Raw genomic sequence first — 24,905 nt, forward strand, 5'->3', positions numbered from 1 at the left:
AAGCAGTGCAATTTGTGTTTCTGCCTCGTTTGGGCTTGTACTGTGTGTCTGCGTCCCGGTTCTGCCTCTGCAGGGCGAATGAAATGCTGGCCCTCTCGGGTTTGTCCAGCCAGGGCTGAGCCCCGGCTGTTTGTGAATTCCGGGCTGGCGGCGAGGAAAGAGGCAGGTTATTGTGCGGAGTAAATCTGTCACCACCCCTGGTGCTGGCGGTCCTTGTAGCAGAGCTGGCTGCCCACAATCCCCGGAGTATCCCAAGGAGAAGAAATGAGGGAAAGAAAGAAAGAGCCAGATGAAGCTCAGGATCTCATTTGTTGGGGCAGGTTCTCTAGAACCATCCCATCCTGTCTCTGCCGCACCGTCTCCTGCCATCCCCGGGTCCAGGCTGGTTTGGGGATGTTTTTTTCATTACAGGGATTCCTTAAAGCAAGAAGGAGCGTCTAGCAGAGAGGTGGGTGACCTTTGGGAGGCTGGGCTGGAGTTTTCGTATTTAAAATGAGGGCTAAGCACACTGCCAGCAGTTCTGACTCAGATCTGAAGCTGCTGTGCCATCCTTGACATCCTTGTGCCACTGCTGGTGACCTCCTCCTGTATCGCAAGAGCGGAGTGATGATTAGAGTAGGAATTAGCTTTTCCTCTACTGCTAATGAGCCCGTTTATTAGAGGTGTGGCAGGATTTTTGACTGAGAGAAGGGTCATTTTTTTTTTTTAGGGGAAGATAAAATCTGAGGGCCCAGCAGCAGGGGGTATCACAGCATTTTGCAGGAGGAAGATAGTCCCAAATCCTCTTTCAGGTGCGATATGAGCGATTCCCTGTGTTCGCTCTGCATTTCCAACTGAATCCAGCGGTGGTTCCTAAACGCTTTGAATTGTAAATTACTGTGAAGAGGAAAAATGTATCGGTGCGTGTCCCTGGACTTTACTGAAGTTGCATCCCACGTTAACCCCCGGTTGCTCACGCGTTGGGGTGCAGCGGAGCGCAGGACTCTGCTCTCAGGCAGGGTCTCGCATTGCCCCTGCTCACAGATCATACTTTTAAAATTTGATTTAATGTTAAATAGCTGTCAGATGTCTCCCAAGAGGCAGCTTCTGTCCCACATTGTTTTGAGTGGTGCAGCAGTGATAAAACCTAGAATTTACAAAGTTTTGTCAATAGGTTTTGAAGGCAGGTGTTATTTTGTCTTCTATTTACTACCAGCAAGAGCAGGGTCCCGGAGCAGCAACGGCTCTGAGTTGAAGAGCAAATTGGGGATGGAGCAAGGAGATCTTCAGGCTGAGCTGGTGCTTGGGACACCAAGCTTGTTTGCTGCTCTGCTTCTGCAGCGCTTTGGAGGGCTTGGGGGTCTTCTGGGTTAAAAGATCAGCAGCTGAAAAAGAACCTCATCATCTACTCTCCAGAAAGTTTGAGGCTGGTTCAGAAAAAATGAGGTTGTGAGTAGTGTGGCTTGAGGAACACAGGTACCCCTTCGCTTTCCCCATGCAAGTGATGAGATCCTTCCAGTTCAGCGCCGTGGCAAGGTAGAACACACCCAATTCTTCACTCTGAGGGTGGTGAGACCCTGGTCCAGGTTGCCCAGAGAAGCTGTGGCTGCCCCATCCCTGGAGGGGTTCAAGTCCAGGTTTGGAGGGGTCTTGGAGCAACCTGGTGTGGTGGGAGGTGTCCCTGCCCAGGGCAGGGGGTGGCACTGGGTGATCTTTAAGGTCCCTTCCAACCCAAACCGCTCTATGATTTTGTGAACTCCAAGAGGAGTGTGCTGTTACCTGAGTGAGGAGCACATCAGGACCTTACTACAGGTTTAGTAATTAGCATCTCGTCCTGCGTGCTTGGTGCTGCTCTGATTTTACCCCTGTGTTACTGAACATTTGCTACAGGAACACTTGTGTTGCCAAAAAGTCATTAGGTTGTACTCTCTCTCCTTAGCAGTCCATGAACTCGAGTACGACGGCGCTGCCTACCGACCTGCCAAGCTTCAACCTCATCAGCGAGAGCCTGTCCTTTGACTTCAAGGATACGGACATGAAGAGGCTTTCGATGGAAATTGAGAAGGAGAAGTACGTGGCGTGTGTCCAGGCCGGGCCAGGGCTGGGATGTAGAATCGTAGAATCGCAGAATTATCTAGATTGGAAGGGACTTTTTAGTTCATGGAGTCCAACCATCAGCCTAACTCTGACAAAACCCACCACTAACCCATTTCCCTGAGCGAAAGAGGTATGTTTGTGCCTCGCTCGCAGCGGGAGGAATCGCCCCGGGGCTGCGTGTGAATTTTGCCTTCCAGATGAGCATCGGTGTGAGGTGAAAGTCTTTTAGGTTCGTGTTTACCGGGTCATTGGTAAATGTAGAGCTGTAACTGCCGGCTGACCGTTTCCCTGGGTGGGGACCTGCTGGACAATGAGTTTAAGCACCCTGAGCCCCGCACCAACCGGTTCCTCTCCGTGTGGCTGACCCCGCTCTTGCTTAGGCTTGAATTGTCCGTGTTGTAGGAAGAATTAACGGCAGTCCGGCTGCTGGTGCACTGAGCCATTGCGCTTGTGCATTTGCAGAGTGCCCAGAGAACATAAAGATAGCTGGGGAGCAGCTATATATCCTGATGTGGAACGTAAAGGAGTCTGTGCTAAGGTCCCGCATTAGGGCTTTAACCCCTTTTTCTTGGAATCTGTGTCGTGTTTATATATAAAAAGTGTGCGCAAGCAAGTTTGGATGTGATTATGAGCTTTGATCTTGTGTTTTCCTGAGGGTGTAAGTGCAGGCTTCAAAATTACAAATTTAGCCGAAATCAAAGCAGATCAGATTTTAATCTCAGTAGTAATAACGTGCTTTGTTCGTTGATTGGGTGGTAGATCAAAGCCAGAAGGGCTCTGCCATAGCGCTCCGGCCAAAATTTCCCGGGGCTGGAATGAAACGCCCCTGGATCCCAGAGGGTGCTTTATTTTGCCTCTGCTGAGTGCCCTCTCCCGCGGATGAAATAACAGACCGCTAATGCTAAAGGCAGAAGTTAAAAACTATTCCTAAAGCCAGAAGGGAAAAGATAGAAGCCGAAAATAAGAGGATAATTCCGGGTTCCGTCCCCAGGTTGCTAACTAGGTCATCCCGCTCTCCTCAGCAGGAGGAGCTTGGCTCTGCCAAACGCTGGGAGCAATAGTGGGCTTTTCCTGACTTCTCTGGGACTGTTCGCCTTCCTCGGGTGCTGAGATAAACCTCGCCACGGATTCTGGCACCCTGAAAAGGTTCTCGTTAGTCTGCTGGTACTTTTGAGCCGGGTCTCGGTGTTTAATCACTAGTGCAAGGCTGGCACCGTGTGAGTTTTCTCCGGTCAATGTTTCATCGTGGAAGGCAATCCTGAGAATGGCTGGGTCTGGGTATTTTTCTTTCTTTCTTTCTTTTTTTTTTTTTTTTGGAAGACCTTTCCCTCCCCCAGGGATGCTGTGTGTCTAAAAGATACCTGATGTTTTGGGGGCAGTGCTTGCTCCCACACAGTTTACAAGCTAAATCCCTCTAAAACGTGAGAATTCAGTACATCGGGGTCCTTCCTTCCTGGAAGAATTTGTGCCTTTGAGTTTGGGAGCTGGGTTTGAGAGAGAATAGAATAGAATTGGAATAGAGCAGGGCTGCTTAAAAGGGTGTCTCGTAGGCTGAAACTGTGCAATGTTGACCTGTGTCACGGCGCAGCTTCACTCCAAAACTGGGGAGACCTACAAATATCAGCCAGCAGCTCTAGTTTGGCTTTACTTTTTTTATAGTAACATAACTTACGAGTTTTGTTCTTGGGTCAGCTCTCCAGGTCCTCTTTTTAATAGCAAACAAATCGTTGCTCGAATACTTTACTGTGTGCTGTAAACTAACGCTGTCGGTTCCACCTGCTAGAGATGATGAAGATAAGGTTTTGCTGTTGTAATTCCGGTACCGGCTGCCGCCGGATCGTGTCACCACGTGCCGGTACTAACCCAGGGCTTTATTTTGTGTGCGCTAGGGTGGAATACATGGAGAAAAGCAAGCACCTGCAGGAGCAACTGAACGAGCTGAAGACAGAAATCGAGGCGCTGAAGCTCAAGGAGAGAGAGACGGCTCTGGATATATTGCACAACGAGAACGCCAGCCGAGGCAACAGCAAGCACAACACTATTAAAAAGGTATCGGAGGGCTCCAGTTTGTATCTCGCCTGATGAAATCCTTTAAAACCAACCCTTCCGTTTGGTTTAACTTTTGCACAAGTTGTTATAATAAAACTGTTTGATCTAGGTTTTTTTCCCCGGCTGCTTAGCTTTGAACCGGGGTGGAAAGGAGTTCCAGCTTCTGGTGGCTCCTGGTTGATATTTGCCACAACCAAACCTTGTCTTTTCGGTTCTGTGTGAAGGGATGGGAAGGTCTGGAGGTTCCAGTGTCTTGCTGAACCTTAACAAAAGCTGTACAGGGATGCTGTTAGAAAGAATCTGCTGCCCTGGCCACCCAGGAGCAGGAAAAGCCCCACCTGCCTATTGCAGCTGTTCCCTGCAGGCGCTGCAAGGACGCAGCCTTGAGCTCGGCGGGTGAATAATAAGGGCAAAAATACTCCTGACTTACATGTTTTTAATGGAAAAAGCCAAAAAACTCATCCTCTTATTTTTTTAATCTGTTCTCAAGTAACCTGTAGCGCAGCTTCAAATACTAACAGCAAAATCTTTCGCTAGCAGGGTTTGTGTGGGGTGTCTGCTCCCTGGGCTGTGGACCCTGGAACCGCTCAATAAAGAGGCAAAATAAACCACCCTCTGGGTTCCAGGGGCATTTCATTCCAGCCCCAGGAAGCTTTGGTGGTTGAGACGAATAACTCAGCCAAAAAATTCGGGTGGTGGGGTCTGCTAGCCCGGGAGTCACACCTGCAATGTCACAACAAACCCCCTTCTTTATTTTTACATCCAGTCCTTTTCCTTTTGCTTAGTAGCTCGGCTGTTTTCCCAGCTGGGCTCAGCGTAACGAGGGGCTGGGGGCTCATCCGTGGTGGGATGTAGTGGTCCACTCCGCTCGCCTGCAAAGGCTTTTCCCCGGCTGGCTTTATGTCCTTGTAAAAAAAAAAAAAAAAAAAATCGGGAAATCTGTATGGCACAGGATGCAGGTTGTGGTAACAAATCCAGGTTTTACAAACAAATCCTTATCTCTTTACTACTCCCTGCTGAGAGTTATATCTGAAAGGGTTTGAAAATATTCGGTTCACGCCGACTTTCATGGCTGGGGGTTTATGATTGCTGAATTGGGGCAGGAAAATGAATCTGGCGGGTCTTACTTCCCGGTTTCTCCGTGCTAGCCCTGAGCTATTCGGGTTCTGTCCCTCCAGAGCGGAGAATATAAAAATCTTCACAAGAACCCTTTTGTCATTGTAGAATCTGAAGCCGTTTCTGGTCCCGGTAGGTTTTTGTCTCCGTGCTCAGAGTCCTCAGTTTAAACGGAAAATGCTAAATTTTCACTTCTGACAGAGAGGAGTTCATAGAGAGCTGATGGTCCCATTTGTCTCACTTAAAGAAGGTGGCGGGGCCATCATTTCGACGGCTGTCAGGGCTCATCGCTGTAATTGGGGCTGTGCAGTCCGTCCTCGTTGCTGTGAAGCTGGAGTTGTGTCCTGTGTCCCCCCCCCTTCGCCACACACACTCCTTCAGGAGGGGACCGAGGCCGCCCAGCTCCCACGTCTCAGCCGGAGGAGCAAAGGTTTTTAAAGAACAGCCTGTTAGCGGAGCACATCAGAATAAAATTACAGCCTGCTTTTGTTCCTGCCACCGGCAAGTCAGGAGGGCTTTTGTCTTTGCGGTTGTGATGGAAGGGGAAAGGCAAGACTCTGGCAATGGGATAGATGTTTAGCAACACTTAAATAACACCAGCCCTCTGTCCCACCTGGAAGCCGCTGATCCCTTCAGCGCTCCGGGCAAACTGTACAGATTGCACAAATGACGTTACTCGTATCACAGAGGATTATTTTTTATTTTATTTTATTTTTTTTTATTTTATTATTTTGTTCATTTTATTTTGCTGGTTTAGCCTCAAGCCCAGGGCAGAAGACCTATCTGCATTTGAGACTTCAAAGTAGGTTATTCCAAGGTACTCTTGGCGTGGGTTGATGGGATCACCGGCTGTAATACTAACCCATGCATGAGCTTGCCTGCGACACGCACCGCTCTATCCATCTCCCATTGCTGCCCTACACCCCTACATCCCTACACCGCTCCATACGCACCACCGCGGGGTGCGGTGCCAGTGACACCGGGCTGGCAGCACCCTGCCTGTCCCCACATCCCGGGCAGCCACCCTGCCTGGCTCCCTGTCGCTCCCTCCGTGGCATTCACAGCCTCCCTGCCTTCGTTTTTGTACTTGATCCTCCGCGCTGGGAAGCATCTTTCTTGGCAGAAGTTGAGTTGGCAGCATCAGTGGGGGGGGAGTGCAGGCGTAGATGCTTAAATAATTAAACATGCCTGTTTTTGCGCTGCTGCCGGTGGCTGGGAATCTATTGGAGGTGCAGGGTGGCCTTTGAAGATTCCTTTAATGAAGTAAACCAGGACCTTCCCCCTTGTTTGCTGCGGAAAGAAATTCAGGATTTAAAAAGCAACCACCAAACACAAACCCCCATCTACTCCTTGCTGCCAAAACTGTCTAACGGGCTAAAAACGCACACCTCTGCCCTGGAGCGGAGCGGCACGTGGGTGCGTTATCGGTGTTTTGCCTGTTGTAAAAGCATGGCAGGAAGGTATCTGCAGGTAGCTCTTGGGCAGGGTGATGCAGGGAGAGCTGTTGGTCACCGTCACCCCTGGGGACACCGGCTGTCAGAGCCACTCTCCTTCCCGCCTGCGACGACGCCTCTGCCCGTCCCCTGCCTCCTTCGGCGCGCTGGTGACTCCTGCTCCCTTAATACCACGTCAGTTCTTTCCAGAGCCTCCTTTCCTCCGAGGATTTGCCCTCGCCTCTGCAGGGAGGATAAGTTTGGGGAAGCTTTTTTTTGCTCTTTCCTGCACCGTGGTTCTCGCACACCCACAGGGTTTAGCGGGTTTTGAGGGGTAGCGCGGCGGGGAGAAGCGGGGCGGGTGCTGCGCGGCAGCGCTCGGGAAGGCGGGTGGCAAACCTGGTGGTAACCGCCTCGGGAAAAGGCTTCGTTAAAAGTTCCTCCGAGGGCTTGCGCGGCCCTGCCTGCGTGGGGAGAACGTACAGCCGATTGCAGAGCAGTGTCCCAGCATCTCTGGAGCTCCGTAGCAGAAGCAGGAGGAAGCTTTAGGTGCAGACTCTTCCCTGGCCGCTACCCAGACACGATCAGCATGGGTTTGTGCTGTTCTTGAACGGACCAGCTCTTTCAAGACTGCAGGCAGTGCTGTAAATCACTCAAATTTAGGGTTTCGTGCTAAACCCTAAACCTGGGCGTTCTTGGCGAGGTGCAGACGGACTGCTTTCGTTGTTAAGCATTCCTTGGGGAAGAGGGAGGACACGGCAAAGGAAGGACATGGAGCTGTTGGAACGGGGCCAGAGGAGGCCACGGAGATGCTGGGAGGGCTGGAGCCCCTCTGCTGTGAGGACAGGCTGAGAGAGTTGGAGGGGTTCAGCCTGGAGAAGAGAAGGCTCCGGGGAGACCTTCGAGCCCCTTCCAGTCCTAAAGGGGCTCCAGGAAAGCTGGGGAGGGACTCTGGATGAGGGAGGGGAGCCGTAGGAGGAGGGGGAAGGGTTTGACACTGCAAGAGGGGAGATGGAGATGAGATGTGGGGAAGAACTTCTTTGCTGTGAGGGTGGTGAGAGCCTGGCCCAGGTTTCCCCGAGAAGCTGTGGCTGCCCCATCCCTGGAGGGGTTCAAGGCCAGGTTGGATGGGTCTTGGAGCAACCTGGTGTGGTGGGAGGTGTCCCTGCCCGGGTCAGGGGGTGGCACTGGGTGGTCTTTAAGGTCCTTTCCAACCCAAACCATTCTATGATTCTGTGAAGTCAAGGGGTGACCCTGCAGGTCCGGGACACCATTGGATGTCTCTGGGGCAGGCTGGCCATGGTTGGAACCCACTGTCCCATCTCGGCTAGCTTGAGAAACTCCATGGCAGGTGAAACTGGGGCAAAATCCACTTGTGGCTGCAGCACGAGGAGGTAAAATGAAGCCCTGGCAGTTTGTGAAAAGACCAATCCAGCAGCTGGGGGAGATCCGGCGGCTGGGAGGAGCCCCCATAATTAAACCAGATGCACAGCAAGTGCTGCGGTGTGACCTCTGGGTTTTGTTGCCTGCCTTTGAAGACGCCTGCTAAGTTTTTCATGTTTAATTACGTGGTTAACATGCTAATCCTTTTTTACGAGCTCTGTGGGCACGGCACAAGCACAAGCACCTCATCTGGAAAGCCATTTCCCTTCTCCGGAGTGCACTCTGCCGCGAGCTGGCTCGGCTTCGGGAGGGTTTGCCGCTCAGGCTGCGGTAGAAGATGAAAAAACCCACCTCTTCCTCGCATCCTCTGGGGTAGGAAAGCTCCCAGGACAGGCTGCTGCTCTGAAACACAATCGGCTCTTTCATTCCAGTCGCTTTCTTCTTGCACAGTCATGCTTATTTACTGGGATTTAAGCCCTTTGAAGTATCCAGGCAAGGAGCAAATCTCCATGCCTGTTCCCAGACAAGCGGCTTTGTCCTTGAGCAGGGCTCTGGTCCTTCCACGGATGGGCTTGGCCTTTCCCTGCCGGGCTCTCGGGCAGCTCTCGGCTTTTTCTTGGTTCTCTGGGGCTCGAGCTCCTTGGGGGCCGGCACTTTATGTGCCTGGGGTGATGGTGTGGACATTGGTGGGGTGAGCTGGTGCAGATGATGCTCTTGCCAGCTCCTCTCCTGGCTGATCCCGGTTGCAGTGCAGCGTTGCCCTCAACTTGGCTAATGCAGGATTTTTTTCTCTTGTTGAGGCCCTCGGGGTGTGGATAATCTGCTGCAAATCTACTTATTTGTCACCAGTGGACTAGTTGGAGCTTCTTGTATCATTGGGCCACGAATGGTGTGTCCTACCACGTTCCTACAGACGCAGCATCGTACCCTTCGGGTTTAGGCAAGCCAAGCACGGAGGGCCGAGTGAGGCAGAGGAAAATGGACTTCTCTGAGCTTCTCTTTGCTCCTCTCACCTTCGAGATAGGCTGTGGTCTGTCCTCTACAGAGGTGCAAGGACACTGGTGAGTTAGTGATGGGCACTGCCATCCCAGTCTCTCGTGATGCAGACAGGAAACTGCTGTGCCATCACCAAGTGTCATGAGGCTGCTTAATCATCTGGACAGGTTGAAGGTTTCCGGGAGGCTGGCGCTGGGGCAGACGCCTTCTCTGCCTGTTTTCCAGCTGTGCTGGCTAACATCTTGCTAGGGATCACTGAAATGTCTCTCTTGAGGGCTTCAGCAAATCTTTTTGGGGTCTCTTTGTCATCTCCTGGGGACTGCCTTTCTCGCCTCTCCCCTTCTGGGACCTGCAGACCCTCCCTGCGTGAAATGGGTCTGCTTTGCTGGGGGGATAGAGGAAGGAGAACGTTACTATCATGCCTCTGGAGTTTCGTTCTGCAGAGGGAGGGGACCAGCAGAAGAACTACTTCTGCTCTGGGAAGGGCAAAAGGAGGGAGAGAGCAGGCTGAGCTGGACCCAGGTGGGTCCATCCTCTCCTGTGGATGCTGTGACACCCGGACACGAATGAGATGCTCCCTGGTCTCATGCCGAGCTGCAGCATTGCTGTGGCGTCGCTCTGTAATCCACTCCCACCAGGAGAGGAGAAGGCTGTGTGCTGCAGAGCCACCGGCGAGGGCCTTCCCAGGAGAAGCAGCACCGGCATTTCCCATCCCCTCGGGAGAGCAGGGAGAAGAGATGAGGGAGGATGCTGGCTCCTCGCCCTGCCTGGCACCGGCTGGGATGCAGGCGAGAGCCAGGAGATGCCCAGTGAGCAGAGCAGCTCTAGACGCCTCCGCGCACATGTTTTCCAAGCGCAGGAGGAGACGGAGTCACATCCCACACGGGTCTTGCCCACACACACCCGTGTGTGCCAGGCCGTGTCCCTGCTGGCTTCATTTTCCTTCTGCCCCGCTTCTCCTCGGAGCGGGGAAGTGAAACTCCCTGGCAGCTAAACTGGGGCAAGGCAGCCTCTTTTCCTTGTTTACAAGGAGCGAAAGGAAACTAGGAAACGTCAGGCCTATCAGCTATTTTTGTGGCAGCCTTTGAAAAGCGTTTCCTTCAAATGGAGCGTCATCCTCTCTCTTTTAAACGCGCTCATCAAAGCACTGGAGGCCGGGGGAAAGTTGTGCTGGGGAGAGAATAAACGGCAGCGTGGGAGTAAGACAGAAAACGGGGAGGGGAAAAATAGGAAGGTTTTGGTTTGCAAAGTGAATGTGGGAATTGAAAGGTCCACCTGGCCGGTGGGGGGTGGGTAGGGGTGGAGAAAGACGTTCAGGGGATGAGGAGGGGAATAAAGAGGATTTACTGTATGGAGCAGGGTGGTGATTTAACAGGGACCGTGGATCTCCCTCCCAGCAGCAGGAAGATGTTCCCAGCGTGGCGTGGGGTGAGGTGATGCTGCTGGGGGTGGCACGGGTCACCCTCTCCTCCAGGCTGCAGGGTAAACGAGGAAATGGCAAGGAAATGAGAAATTTTAAACCTTTCCTCGGGACCTGGGAGGATGGGGGAAGGTTGATGGGATTTGCAGCTCCCTTCTCCTGCCCGTGCCTGTCTCGGATATGTGGGGAGGGCTCTGGTGGGCTCGCTGGGAGCCCGGCCGGCTCCTCTCCCTTCGGTTTGCCTGGCCGGCACGAGTTCCGTGCCCGCAGTTATTGGGTTAGCCGCTCTGAACCACGTTCTGCTATGAGGGACTTATTGGGTTGCTTTTGTTTTTTTGTCTGAAATCAGATCAGTCCAGCAGCCCTGGGTAAAAGCAGAACCCAGAGGATCCCCAGCGCAGGAATGCAGGGAGCGGGACTCTTCCTTTTCTCCTATCTTGATTCATTTGAGCTCTGGCCGCTTAATTGCGCTCCCTCCCTCCCTCCCTCTCTCTCTCTCCCTCTCTCTCTAAATTTTCTTTGATGACTCTGGTAGTGCATTGTGGAGCCCACCCTCCCTCCTGCAGGAAGGAGATTATCATAATACTGCTTGTAAATCAATTTTTTTTTTTCCCCTCTCCGCACTGACGAGAATGTAACTCGCTCTTAATCACTCTGCCTCCCCTGCACAGTGTTACGGTTCGGATATATATATTTATTTCTCCTTGCCTGGCCGGGCGAAGGGGAGGCAGAGGGTGCAGAGGGTCGGGAAGGTGCTGGAGAGACACCTTGGGGCTTTCCCCCTCCCACAGATGGTGGAGAAGCTGGAGCAGGGCTGTGCTTTCGTGGACCGGTGTGGAAAAGAAAAGAGCAAAACCGGTTCCTCCCAGCGTGAGGGAGTGGGATTTCCCTGCAAAGAGCTGTTTGGGGCTTGTGCTTTTGGAGCTGAAGGGAGACGAGGGAGCTCGGCTGTGGGGCTCCCTGCACCCACCGGTGTACGCAGCACCCCAGGGTACCCCCACAGCCCTGGGTGGGCTCTCAGGCTGCCCCGAGGAGCATCCCTTGGCTCTGCCCCTCTGCCTCCAGTGCATCCCTTGGGATTCTTGTCCTTTGCTCTGCCTCCAGCCCATCCCTCTGGTTTTGTCCCTCAGCTCCGTCCCTCTGCCTCCAGCGCGTACCTCAGGTTTTTGGCCCTCGGTTCTGTCCCTCTGCCTCCAGTTGTGTCCCTGGGGTTTTGCTGTGCCGAGCCCTGCCGTGCTCCCTCTCGAGCCCACAGCACCGGCCGGCGGCAGAGCTCTCCCGCCATGCTTCACCTGCGATGGGAGCAAGGATCACCCCGCCTGCCATTGCTCAACAGCAAGAAAAAGAAGAATAAAAGAAAGAAAGAGGGAGAAAGCGGGGAGAGCTTTCCCTCCAGGCACAGCGGAGCCGTGGTGGTGGAAAGTCGGTGTGCTCAGGGAGCCTTTGAAGGTCACGGATGAAAGCCCCCAGTGAAAGAGCAGGGCTGCCTCTCCCCTTCCTCCTCGTGCCCGTGTTGGATGCCCTCGGAGCTCTGCCTCCACGTGCTTCCCCCAGCGCAGCGTTGGTTAAGGAGAGCACAGCTTTGGGCGCAAAAGCCGCGCTTTGAGGTACCCCAGGACTGCGAAAGCGCGCGGGGGATTAACGGGGAGCTGCCTGTAGCTAAAGGCAGAGCAGGCTCCAAATAATCCAACCTCCCTCAGCAGCCTGGGGGAAACATCTTCCCTCTCTGCCTCATCAGCGGTTGTAGCGGGCTCCTTTCATTTCTCCGCCGGAGCACGGAGTTTGCTGGCGGGGGGGGCCTGGGGGGCATCTCCCCTCGCTGTGCTGTAACAGAGCGGCACGACGAGCTGCCACGGGGCTGGAGAGGCGGTGGGATGCTTTGATTCACCATCCAGCCTGCGGATGAGATGATTCAGTGGCTGGGTGGTGGGTAGCTGGCAGGTAAATGTTCCTCCTTGGGGTTGTCCGGCTTCTCCGAGGTCTCCCCTTCTCTGCCGGGGGCCGCAGTCCCCGTCCTTGCACCCGGTCACTGTGGTGAGGTGCCAGCAGCCCCTCTGCTCCAGGGGAAGGACCATCCTGCACACCACGATGTCCACTTGGGTTTTCTACACCGAGTTCTCTCCCGGCTGGGTGTCTGCTGGGGGTCACAGGTGGGATTTCTGCTGGGAGAGCCGAAATGAAGCCGTCGGTGGGGCTGGCAGCAGGCTGGGGCTGCCCACTCCTTCCCCCCCCCCAACCCTCCCAGCCTTGAAAGAGAGAAAAAGAGCTGCCCATAGCACATGGAACCCCTTTTCCATCACATCCACCCTCCATCCAGCTCTGGAGGGGATGCTGAGGAGGAGGAGGAGAGCCAGCCCTGGCCCAGGAGATGCTGCCAGCAAAGGGTATTAAGCCCCTGCAGAAATTTCCTCTGCAATACAGATTTTTATTTTTTTTTTTTTTCCCGAATGGCATTAGAGCTGTGAAGGAATTACCGAGGAGAGGCTGGGAGGGGGGCGGGGGGAGAGGGGGGAGCGCTTGGCAGCTCCGTTGCGGGGGCTTAACTCGCTGAAACGTGATCCTGGGATCCCTGTTTCAGCAAAACCGGCGGCCCCGGCGGAAGGCACCGCTGCTTAATCCAGCCGAAACGAAGCCTTCGCAATTAGCCGGCTGGTTTGGCAAACTCCTGCGGTGATTCAGCAGCTGCTTGGAAGGTGGCACTTCTCCCACCCCGCTCCTTCGGGTGCTTCTCTCTATATACTGTGGTTTCTTCCTCGCTGCTCAGGATCTTGTTGGGCTCGTGGTTCCTCCGGACGGGGGCTATTATTTTTCAGATAGCCTCGTTAGTGCTGTGGAAAGCTTTTCTGGGCTGGGTTTCCAAGTCCTGATCTAAGGACACAGAGGGTTCTCTAACTCCATCCTCCTTGTGGGATGGGATCTAAGGACACAGAGGGTTCTCTAGCTCCGTCCTCCTTGTGGGATGGGATCTAAGGACACAGAGGGTTCTCTAGCTCCGTCCTCCTTGTGGGATGGGATCTAAGGACACAGAGGGTTCTCTAGCTCCATCCTCCTTGTGGGATGGGATCTAAGGACACAGAGGGTTCTCTAGCTCCGTCCTCCTTGTGGGATGGGATCTAAGGACACAGAGGGTTCTCTAGCTCCGTCCTCCTTGTGGGATGGGATCTAAGGACACAGAGGGTTCTCTAGCTCCGTCCTCCTTGTGGGATGGGATCTAAGGACACAGAGGGTTCTCTAGCTCCATCCTCCTTGTGGGATGGGATCTAAGGACACAGGGTTCTCTAACTCCGTCCTCCTTGTGGGATGGGATCTAAGGACACAGAGGGTTCTCTAGCTCCATCCTCCTTGTGGGATGGGATCTAAGGACACAGAGGGTTCTCTAGCTCCGTCCTCCTTGTGGGATGGGATCTAAGGACACAGAGGGTTCTCTAGCTCCGTCCTCCTTGTGGGATGGGATCTAAGGACACAGAGGGTTCTCTAGCTCCATCCTCCTTGTGGGATGGGATCTAAGGACACAGGGTTCTCTAACTCCGTCCTCCTTGTGGGATGGGATCTAAGGACACAGAGGGTTCTCTAGCTCCATCCTCCTTGTGGGATGGGATCTAAGGACACAGAGGGTTCTCTAGCTCCATCCTCCTTGTGGGATGGGATCTAAGGACACAGAGGGTTCTCTAGCTCCATCCTCCTTGTGGGATGGGATCTAAGGACACAGAGGGTTCTCTAGCTCCATCCTCCTTGTGGGATGGGATCTAAGGACACAGAGGGTTCTCTAGCTCTATCCTCCTTGTGGGATGGAGGGAGCGGCTCCGGGGTGAGGTCCCGGGGGCAGGGGAAGGTGACAGCCCCCACACATGTGCAGGGATGGTAGCTGCGAGCCACGTTGTGGCAGCTTGGACCACCGTGGGGCAAGCCGGGCACTCATGGTCATCCCACCGCAGGTGGTGGTTTGGGGTAGGACACGAGCGTGGGACAGAGGATGGTGCCTAACTGGGGTGGCGGAGGGTGACACGTACCCGGCTGGCCCAGAGCCCTTGGAGGAGCTGTAGGTTGAGCTGTAGGTTGAGCTGTAGGTTGAGAGATGAACGTGGTTTTCCTTCTGCCCTCAGTTGATGGAGGTTGTTTTTCCTCCAGCCTTGCGGGAGCCCCATGTGTTCCTCCATCATCAGGGCAAGGGAAGGAAGGAGCACGTTGCACCTGAGAGGTTTTACTGTGCCAGGATGAGATGCTGCAGCACCAGCACCTTCGGTCAGGGCTCCTTGGTGTTCTACAAATGCAACCTGAAAGCTGCAGCCATGCTAATTGCGTTAATTGAATCTGTGGCCCCTCAGCAGCCTTTGCTTGGGGGGAAGGTGGTGTTGGCAGCAGAAAGCAGTCACGATCCCAAGCCCAAACCCAGGCTGGGTGGAGGATGGACAGAGAGCGGCCCCGAGGAGAAGGACCTGGGGGTGTTGGTGGGTGAGAAGCTCCACACGCCCCGGCAACGTGCGCTGGAGCCCACAAACCCCCCGCACCCCGGGCTGCATCCCCAGCAGCGTGGCCAGCAGGGCGAGGGGGGGGATTCTGCCCCTCTGCTCCGCTCTGGGGAGACCCCCCCCAGTGCTGCCTCCAGCTCTGGGGCCACCAACAGCAGAAGGACATGGAGCTGTTGGAACGGGGCCAGAGGAGGCCACGGAGATGCTGGGAGGGCTGGAGCCCCTCTGCTGTGAGGACAGGCTGAGAGAGTTGGGGGGGTTCAGCCTGGAGAAGAGAAGGCTCCGAGAAGACCTTGGAGTCCTTTCCAGTCCCTCAAGGGGCTCCAGGAAAGCTGGGGAGGGACTCTGGATGAGGGAGGGGAGCCACAGGAGGAGGGGGAAGGGTTTGACACTGAAAGAGGGGAGATGGAGATGAGATGTGGGGAAGAACTTCTTTGCTGTGAGGGTGGTGAGAGCCTGGCCCAGGTTGCCCAGAGAAGCTGTGGCTGCCCCATCCCTGGAGGGGTTCAAGGCCAGGTTGGAGGGGGCTTGGAGCAACCTGGTGTGGTGGGAGGTGTCCCTGCCCAGGGCAGGGGGTGGCACTGGGTGGTCTTTAAGGTCCCTTCCAACCCAAACCATTCCGTGATTCTGTCCCCCAGCCCAGCCTGCCCCCCCTTGCCCCACGCTTTGCCCTCGGGCTGTGCTTGTTGCAGCTGGGGACTGGTGGAGGTCCCTGGGCTGCTGAGGCCGTGCACGACATCCCCGCTTCTGCCTTCCCTGGTGTTTTCGGAGGGGCAGGGTCTGGGCCAGGAGGGAATGAAGCCCCCCCGGGGGGGTGTGAATCTGGGGTTGGGTGCCTGTCCCCCTTCAGCCGCCCCCTCTGCTCTCTTGCAGCTCACCCTACAGAGCACCAAGTCCCGCGTGGCCTTCTTCGAGGAGCTCTAGGATGCGACCAGCCGCTCCGCCACCGCTGCTGCCCCCCGGCCGGAGCATCCCCCCCCAGCACCGGCGTGTCCCAACTGGTGCCGGGGAGCCGGGCATCGTCCCCCGGTCCTCCCCGGGTGCTGCCATCCGACAGACGGACTTGGGTGCCCACGGACTGTGTGACATTCTCTAGCTTAGTGTCCCTTCACCCTCTTCCCTCCCCCTCTTTTTTTTTTTGTTGTTTTCCAGCCTTTTTCTGTGATTTTTCCTCGCCTAGTATTTTTTGGCTCGGCCCTTCAGGCTTCCCCCCCACCCAGGGTCGGGGTTACGGCCGTGCCCCCCGCCCCAGCCTGGCAGCCGTGCCGCAGGGTGTCCCTCGGTGGGGATGTCCTTCTCCTTGCCGGCCCCGGAGCCTTCTCCGGCGGCTCCCGGAGCTCCATTAGGAAGGCAGAGCATGTCCTAGTGGAGTGCTGTAAATCAGGGGCCGTCGCGTCGGCTCCGGGCGCCCAGCGGAGGTGGGAGGCAGGGGGGGACCTCGGGCTGCGGGGATTAGGGCAGGAGGTGGGGAGGAAGGTCTCCTCCTCCTCCTCCTCCTCCTCTCCGCAAGGGGTAAGGAGCAGGAGAACAGCTAGTGCCAACCAAATGAAACCTTTACTTTTTATTATATTTTCCTGCAAACTGTGACAAACCTGGGCAGCTTGAGGCCAAGGGGGGCTCTGGGGACTCAGGGCAGGGGTCTCGCTGGCTGTCCAGGTTCCGGTAGCCCCCCAACACGGTGTGGGCCCCCCCAGCTCCTCCAAGCCTTCCTGGGGCTGCCCGCTCCTGACTGTCCTTAAGTGGGTTCCTTCGCCCGCAGCTCTGACCCCACCCCCAGCAGTGGCCGTGGGGGACACGGGGATGCCCCCCACCTTTCCTTCGTGTCTCCGTCCCAAAATCCTGCCCTCCGTTCGGGGGGGTGGAGGGGAACACCTCCCCCCCCCCTCTTCCAGCTGCAATTTACCCTGTAACGGAGCCGGTGCTGCCCCGGGCATCCCCCGTATCCTTTGGGGACCCCCAATTCCTCCCTCTCACAACCTGACCGGACCCCCAGCCGCCCCGCAGTCGTCCGGAGGCTCAGCCCGGGGCTCGGAGATCACATCCTGAACCCTTATTTTTTATTTAAAACCTCTCTGCCTGGGGTGGACTCCCCGCACGTGGCTGCGGCTCGGCTGGCTCTGGCCCGGCACAGCCGCTTTCCCATCCCCTGGACTGTTGTACTGGGAAGAAATAACCGTTTTCTCATTTGTTTTAATAAAAATTCAAAGCACTAAGAGGGGGAGCTGGGACTTGTTTGGTCTTTTTTCTTTGGGAAAAACCTCCCGAAGCCCTTGGCTGCTGCAGTTAAAGGCAGGGGGAGGATTTAATGGGAAGATTTGAATGGGACGGGGCCCTGGGATCCCTCCGGCAGCTCCCTGTGGGGCTGGGGTGACGTCCCCCCTCCCCGTCACTCTGGGGGTCCTGCTGTCCCCGATCCCATGGGCTCCTCCGCTGCCCGTTTCTCTCCTGGGGTTTGGGGGTGCCCGGGGCGGGGGGGAGGGGGCTGAGCCCTGCGTTTGCCATCCCTGGGGCTCTGTCCGAGGCTGCCTGATCTTGGCACGCCTGGAATAAATAACCGATACGCTGCATTGACCTCATTTTTTTTAATTAATTGCTGATAAAACCCCTTTGGGGACCCAGCTGAGCTGCCAGCCCTGAGCCGGAGCTGCCGGTGGGGCTTCCCCCAAGCGCTGAACGTCTCCAAGGCCGGGCAAGACCCAACTTGGGGGGCTGCTCACGGCCCCCCCCCGCGATGGAATGCGCTCGGCGATGGATGGATGCGCTTGTTTATCTGCTCTCGGCAGCAAAAACCCCAGGGGATGAAACGCAGCTCCTGGCGAGGGGTCGTCCTCGGGTGGGCTGGGGGGTGTGGGTTTGGTTTTTTTCCCACTTTTTGTTGTTTTAAGCAGGGCTGAGGGCGCTGGGATGGGTTTGGGGTTTTTTTTTGGCAAAGGGATGCTGAGGGGGGAGAGGGAGGGATTTTGGGGAGGCAATCGGTGAGGGAAGCGGAGCGTGACCCGATTTCCCACGCCTGGGGTGGGAGCGCTGCCTGCAGCCCCCGGTATTGGTAATGCAGCTGGTGTGCTGCCTGCCTGCCCTGCCTGCACTGCCCGTGCTGCCTGCCCTGCCTGTGCTGTCTGCCCTGCCTGCACTGCCTGTGCTGCTTGTGCTGCCTGCCCTGCCTGCACTGCCCGTGCTGTCTGCCCTGCCTGTGCTGCCTGCACTGCCTGTGCTGCCTGCACTGCTTATGCTGCCTGCACTGCCTGCCCTCCCTGTGCTGCCTGCCCTGCCTGTGCTGCCTGCACTGCTTATGCTGCCTGCGCTGCCTACACTGCCTGCGCTGCCTACACTGCCTGCGCTGCCTGTGCTGCCTGCACTGCTTATGCTGCCTGCACTGCCTGTGCTGCCTGCGTTGCCTACACTGCCTGCTCTCCCTGTGCTGCTTGTGCTGCCTACACTGCCTGCGCTGCCTGCACTGCATGTGCTGCCTGTGCTGCCTGCACTGCCTACAATGCCTGCGCTGCCTGCACTGCCTGACTGCCTACACTGCCTACACTGCCTGCGCTGCCTGCGCTGCCTGCGCTGCCTGCACTGCCCACAGGGAGCAGTCAGAGCCCCCCGCCAGCGATTTAACCCCCCCCAAGCGAAGCCAAAGGGGCTGTTCCCAGCCCAGCCGGGGGATGCAGCGGCTGCGGCCGGTGCCGCATCCAGTGCGGGGGGGGGGGGGGGGGTCCCCTGATCCCTCGGAGGGGACACGCACAGCGGGAGCCCTGCACGCTCACAGCGCTGTGCGCTTGCAGCATCGCACACTCACAGCCTTGCACCCACGCAGCACCGCAGCCACGCAGCGCCGTGCACCCGCAGCATTGCACGCTCCAGGCATTGCACGCTCGCGGCCTTGTGTGTGTACAGGACTGCGCACTCGCAATCCCACGCGGTCACGGCATTGCACACTCGCAGCAACACACACCTGCAGCGTTGCACGCTCACGGCATTGCACGCTGGTAGCCTTGCGAGTGTACAGGATTGACACATGCAGCCTTGCACTCTCGTGGCGTTGCACACTTGGAGTCCTGCAAACTCCTAGCACTGCACACTCGCAGCCTGGCACACTCGCAGCCTCCCACGCTCCCTGTTTGCACGCTCGGGGCCTTGCACACTCACAACCCGACACTCGCAGCCTGGCACACTCGCAGCCTCCCACGCTCCCTGTTTGCACGCTCGGGGCCTTGCACACTCACAACCCGACACTCGCAGCCTCCCATGCTCCCTGTTTGCACGCTCGGGGCCTTGCACACTCACAGCCCGGCACACGTGCTGGCTCCCTGCCTGCCCTCCCGCGGCGCAGGCTGGGCCGTTCCTCCGCTTTCAAAGGAAATCTCATTCTGATTTTTTTTTTTTTTCCCCTTTTTAGCAGAATGAAACCCATCAGAGCGGGGGCAGCGGTGGAGGGGGGGGAGGGGGGGGGTTTGGCTTCTGATGGCTTTGCCCAAGGAAAAAAAAAAAAAAAAGCCCATCACACGGCGATTCCCAAGTCCCTCTCCCAGCGCCTTCCTCCTGCCGCGGGTTCCTTGGGAGGGAAATGAGGGGTTTTTTTCAGCTAACCCAAAACAGTACCTGAGCGTTTTGGCAGCGGTTCTCCATGCGCTGGGGGTGGCTTTGTCACCAGCTTGGGGACGGGCTCGTGCCCAGCGCTCAGATAAGGGCCATCTTATGTGTGAGTGACCCTGTCCCCAAAGCCTCCTCGACTCCCATTATTCCACTTTCAAACCATTAAATACCCTCAGAAAAAGAATGAAACACCAAGAAGCCGTGGCTGTGAGCAGGACGGTGCCTGTGGAGGAGGCGGGGGGGGGCCCTGGGTGGCCAGGACAGGACCAGGACCCCTTTGGAGGGGTCAAGGTGCTGCTTGAGTGCCCACCCAAAATGTGCACAGCTTTGGCTGGCAAAACCTGCCAGGGAAAGGCCTCTAGTGGGGGGGCAGAGAGGAAAGATGGGGAAACTGAGGCAGGGATGGCACCAGCATGGCCTCTCCCCATCCATAACTGCAATCCCAGCCACCCCCCTCCACCCTGGGGTGATGCCCTGGCTCTGGGTGCCTTGGGGGGTGAGGAGAGAAGCAGGGGGGCACGTATGGGGAGTGTGTGTGCACAAGGGAAAGGCATTTGCACATAGGATGGGCATTTGCACAAGGGGTTTACTTTTGGATGAGGGATGCTTTGCATAAAGGGGGCTTCACAAGGGAATTTCATCCAGGCCAAGTGCAAGGTCCTGCAGGTGGGTCGGGGCAACCCCAAGCCCAAACCCAGGCTGGGCGGAGGATGGACAGAGAGCGGCCCTGAGGAGAAGCGCCTGGGGGTGTTGGTGGGTGAGAAGCTCCACACGCCCCGGCAACGTGCGCTGGAGCCCAGAAACCCCCCGGGCTGCATCCCCAGCAGCGTGGCCATCAGGGAGAGGGGGGGGATTCTGCCCCTCTGCTCCGCTCTGGGGAGACCCCCCCCAGTGCTGCCTCCAGCTCTGGGGCCACCAACAGCAGAAGGACATGGAGCTGTTGGAACGGGGCCAGAGGAGGCCACGGAGATGCTGGGAGGGCTGGAGCCCCTCTGCTGTGAGGACAGGCTGAGAGAGTTGGGGGGTTCAGCCTGGAGAAGAGAAGGCTCTGGGGAGACCTTGGAGCTCCTTCCAAGTCCCTCAAGGGGCTCCAGGAAAGCTGGGGAGGGACTCTGGATGAGGGAGGGGAGCCGTAGGAGGAGGGGGAAGGGTTTGACACTGCAAGAGGGGAGATGGAGATGAGATGTGGGGAAGAACTTTTTTGCTGTGAGGGTGGTGAGAGCCTGGCCCAGGTTGCCCAGAGAAGCTGTGGCTGCCCCATCCCTGCAGGGGTTCAAGGCCAGGTTGGATGTGGCTTGGAGCAACCTGGTGTGGTGGGAGGTGTCCCTGCCCAGGTCAGGGGGTGCCACTGGGTGGTCTTTAAGGTCCCTTCCCACCCAAACCATTCTATGAGCCTAGGATTCTCTGATTTCCATAGGGAAAGTGCGTCTGCACAGGGGACAGGCATCCACATGGGGGTGTGCGTGCCCAGGAGGTGTACTCCATGGGGAGGTGAAGCAGGGAAGTGCACTCCTGTGCCCCAGCGATGTCGGGGTTCAGCGGGTGCCCTGGCACACAGGACGGGTGCTCGGAGCCGGCACACGGGCGTTAGTCAGCACCAGGATGGCTCTGACTCACCGCTTAATGGATGCGGGCTGGCACGGCACGGCATGGTATGGTATGGCATGGCACGGTGGGCAACTGGCCACGGGCCACCACAGGCACAGGCTGGAGCTGGGGGGACTGGGGCACCCCAGGGCTGCAGGTGGCTCTGTGGGGTCACCCTCTGCCCACGGGCAATGGGAGCCAGCACAGGGTGGGAATTAGGGGAGCAGCCCGTGGGACACTCCATCCTTGGTCTTGGGCACCCTGGTGAGCTCAGGGCACCCATGGGGGCTCAGGCCCCGCGTGGTTCGGCTCTGGGTTGAAGGACGGCAACATAAAACTCCTCCCCAGGGGCAAAGCTGGCTGAGGTCCTGCTCTTCGGGGACATGGGGACCTTACTCCTCCCTCTGCCAGCAGCTGCCAGCCCCGCGCCGTCCTCATCCATCCTCATCCATCCCTGCTGGCACGGGCTGATGGCCGGCACAGTGCTGCCGTCTGCGTCCCTCCACCCTTTCCTCTTCCTGGCCCTTTGTCCTCCAGGGAGAAAAAAGGGAAAGAAAATGAAATGAGGAGGGAGAGGAGAGGAGAGGAGAGGAGAGGGGAGGGGAGGGGAGGGGAGGGGAGGGGAGGGGAGGGGAGAGGCAGCATGGCAGAGACCTGGCCAGCTCAGTGCACCTTCCTCTGCCCCGACGCCTCCTCCGGTGCAGCTGCTGCAAAGCTGTAATTAAAAGCCCGACGTGTGTCTTGTCAGCTTAATTAGGGGCTTAACGGGCTAAGAGGGAGATTTGCTGGCAGGGAAGCCACAAGTCCAGAGCCGAAACCTCCAGCTGGTACCAGCGGTGCCCCCTCAGCCACCGAGACAGAGCACAGGGGAGGGGATAATGTATGGATGCTATAAAATAAAAAGCATGTGGAGCTGCTCCAACCACCAGTTTCCCTGCGAGCGGAGGATGAATCGCCAGAGGCTGCTCGAGCTGAGCAGGGGGATGCTGGGCGAGGTGTGACGGGGCGCAGGACCGTGCCATGGGGTGCAGGACCATGTCGTGGGGTGCAAGACCATACGGTTTGGTGCAGGACCATAAAACATGCTCAGGACCAGCCGTTGCCCAGCAGAGCTCGGGAGCTGCTGCCCTGAGAGCACAAGGGCTGATATTTCTCCAGGAATGGAGGAGTGTGAGCCAGCGCTGCCGACCAGCGCATGGCCCTGACAGGGAGATGGCCCTGGGGAAGGAGATGCCACCTCGGCCAAGATCCCACCAGCCAGGATCCCAGCCCTTCACCCTCACCATTAATTTTCCCTCCCTAGTAATCACCTTGGGCAACATCATCCCTCCCAGTCTCCCCAGGCATCTGCTGCCACCGCTGCTCAGGATCCTGGGGGCCGGATCCAGAACAGGATCACTGGAATCCTGCTCCCATCGCCTTCTCCCACTTGGACACAGTATCATCTGCTGTGAGGACACTGGGCATCTTCATGGTCCTGCCGGGATGTTGCCTACTGCTGGTCTGGGCATTGCAGGGCACCGCCTGGCTGGGGCATCCTGGCACTGGGTGCCACAAGGTCCTGGCATCCTGGCACTGGGCAGAAGCAGCCCCTGGTGTCATTGTGCCAGGCCATGCCAGGGCAGCAGCTCACAGCATCCTGGAGAGATGGAACCGATGTCGCTACCTGAGCCCGCTGTGCCGGTGTGGCACGGCTGGTTGCCCGTGTTTCCTGGTGAGCATCACCTGTGTGCCAACAGCGGGATGGGAGCAGAGCCTGGCCCGGCACAGCCACGTCCTGAAGGCAAAGCTCATTGCAAGGAGATTCACTGGTGTGCCGCGTACAGAGAGGAAAGGGCTGCAGGGACGCTGCAAGGGAGGCATGGAAGCCATTTCTCAACGGTCTTCATGCTCGGCCAAGGGTTTCGGTTTGGGATCTGACTTCAGCGTTGGCTGTAGCGAAGAAAAGCTGCTCAGTGACCTGCCCGGTGCCAGCACCCACCCGTGTCACCGACACGCAGGCGCTGTAACGTGGATTTTGTTGCATTTATTCCTTTTCCTGCCGCTGTCACTGAGGGCATGGGCTGGAGGTCGGCCAGGTGGGGTCAGGGATGGCTTCACCCTCACGTGGTGGCTCTGGGGCCGAGCACGGCTTTGCCAGAGCCCTTTGCTCCCCTCTCATGTGCTGCTTCCAAAAACCCTGATCCCGCCCTGTGCTACCGCACTCTTTCCCGGGCAGGCTGCGCTTCCCACGGATCTTTTTTTATGCCGTTAATGAGTTTAAGAAAGTCCTTGACTGAGGTCTCTGGGAGCTGTCTCCCCAGTCCGTCTCTTGGCAAGTGGCATCACTGCCGCCCTCAGCATCCCGGGCTGCATCCGCTCGGAGGGATGCTAACAACAGGCTCATTTCAATTTTTCCCAGCTTTCATAAAGAAAACTTTATGAAAGCAGAAGTCTTGCCTCTTCCCACGGAGGGGCTCTTTTCCCCCTTGAGAACTCAAATTAAATGGGGCTCCCAAATGAAATGGGGCTCTAAAAGCCCTTCCAGTTCTCCCTTCCCTCCCATCCTGCACCAGCTGCCCAGAGCTTCGCCCGGCGTTTCCCCCATCGTGGCTGTGATTTGCTCCGAAATACATCCCGGTGCAGGAACGGCCAGGGCTCTGCAAGGTAGCGCTTCCCAAATCCCCCCCGGTGGGTTATCGCAGCCGCCCTCCCCGGGTTTCACGGCGGGCGCTGGGAGCTGGCAGCCGGCACGGCGGCAGGGATAACCTTGCGGCTGGGTACGATGCAGCCATCCCTCTTCTTCCATCAAGCGTTCATTTAAGAAACATTTCACTAAATACCCAGCTGACAGCAAGGGCCCCGGGAGATTGATGCCTCCGGCGTCTCCGAGGGCTCGGTGCCAGCGGGTGACTTTAAAATGACACGACGGCCACCCTGGGCCACTCACGTCCCCTCCCTGTGCTCAGCGTGAGCGACGTTATATCCCGGAGGACACTGTGGTGCTGTCCCCACCCCAACATCCTCACGCTGCCACAGGGTGAGTTATCCATGGGGTTGTCCTGGGGGATTTGGGGGCACCCAGCCCAGGTTTGCACTATCCCATCCCCATCTCTGCCTGGTTTTCTCATCCCTGAGAGCTTTCCTACCCCTGTGAGGGGTCCTCATCCCCATCCCTATCCCAATCCTATCCTGTCCCCATCCCCATGCCATCCACATCCTTTTCCATCCCATCCTATCCCCATCCCTTCTGGTCCGCACCCCTGTGAGAGATCCCCATCCCATCTCCACCTCCATCCTCATCTCCATCCCCATCTCCATCCCATCCCATCTCCAACCCCATCCCTATCCCATCCCCATCCCATCCCCATCCTCATCCCTATCCCATCCCATCTCCAACCCTGTCCCCATCCCCACCCCATCTCCATCCTCATCCTCATCCCATCTCCATCCTCATCCCTATCCCATCCCATCTCCAACCCTGTCCCCATCCCCACTCCATCTCCATCCTCATCCTCATCCATCCTCATCCCCATCCCCATCCTCTTCCATCCCCATCCCATCCCTGCCACATTCCCTCTCTCCTCACCAAGGACAATTGGGGAATTTCAGTTGGGGAACGTGGCAGAGCCCAGACTTGCCCGGAGAAATGGAGTTGGCAGGACACGCTCCGGGCAGGGAGAGGATCCAGCAGAGGAGTCTCTGCTGGGCAGGGGGATGGCGGGGAGCGAGGAGAGCACCTCAGCCCTGCCAGGGGAGGCTGAGGAAGCAGGCTCAGTTATAAACGGGGATGAGAAGATTAAATTA

General features: G+C 57.1%; 1 protein-coding gene across 4 annotated transcripts in view; it reads left to right on the top strand.

Annotated features, from left to right (window-relative positions):
* The window catches only part of NF2 (NF2, moesin-ezrin-radixin like (MERLIN) tumor suppressor), a 55,283-nt gene extending 38,121 nt beyond the window's left edge, over positions 1–17,162 (top strand). The window contains exons 14-17 of one of the 4 annotated variants that reach the window (XM_074159621.1): positions 1,922–2,049; positions 3,966–4,125; positions 5,999–6,043; positions 15,816–17,162. In XM_074159621.1, the coding sequence (XP_074015722.1) occupies positions 1,922–2,049; positions 3,966–4,125; positions 5,999–6,034 (324 nt within the window). In that variant the 3' untranslated portion in view covers positions 6,035–6,043; positions 15,816–17,162. Of the gene's footprint in view, positions 1–1,918; positions 2,050–3,965; positions 5,036–5,998; positions 6,079–15,815 lie in introns of those variants that run through there. The other 3 variants (XM_074159622.1, XM_074159620.1, XM_074159623.1) reach the window with 3 other exon arrangements.
* The last annotated feature ends 7,743 nt before the right edge of the window (positions 17,163–24,905 follow it).

Source organism: Numenius arquata, chromosome 16 (genome assembly GCF_964106895.1).
Source record: "Numenius arquata chromosome 16, bNumArq3.hap1.1, whole genome shotgun sequence".
NCBI lineage: Eukaryota > Metazoa > Chordata > Aves > Charadriiformes > Scolopacidae > Numenius > Numenius arquata.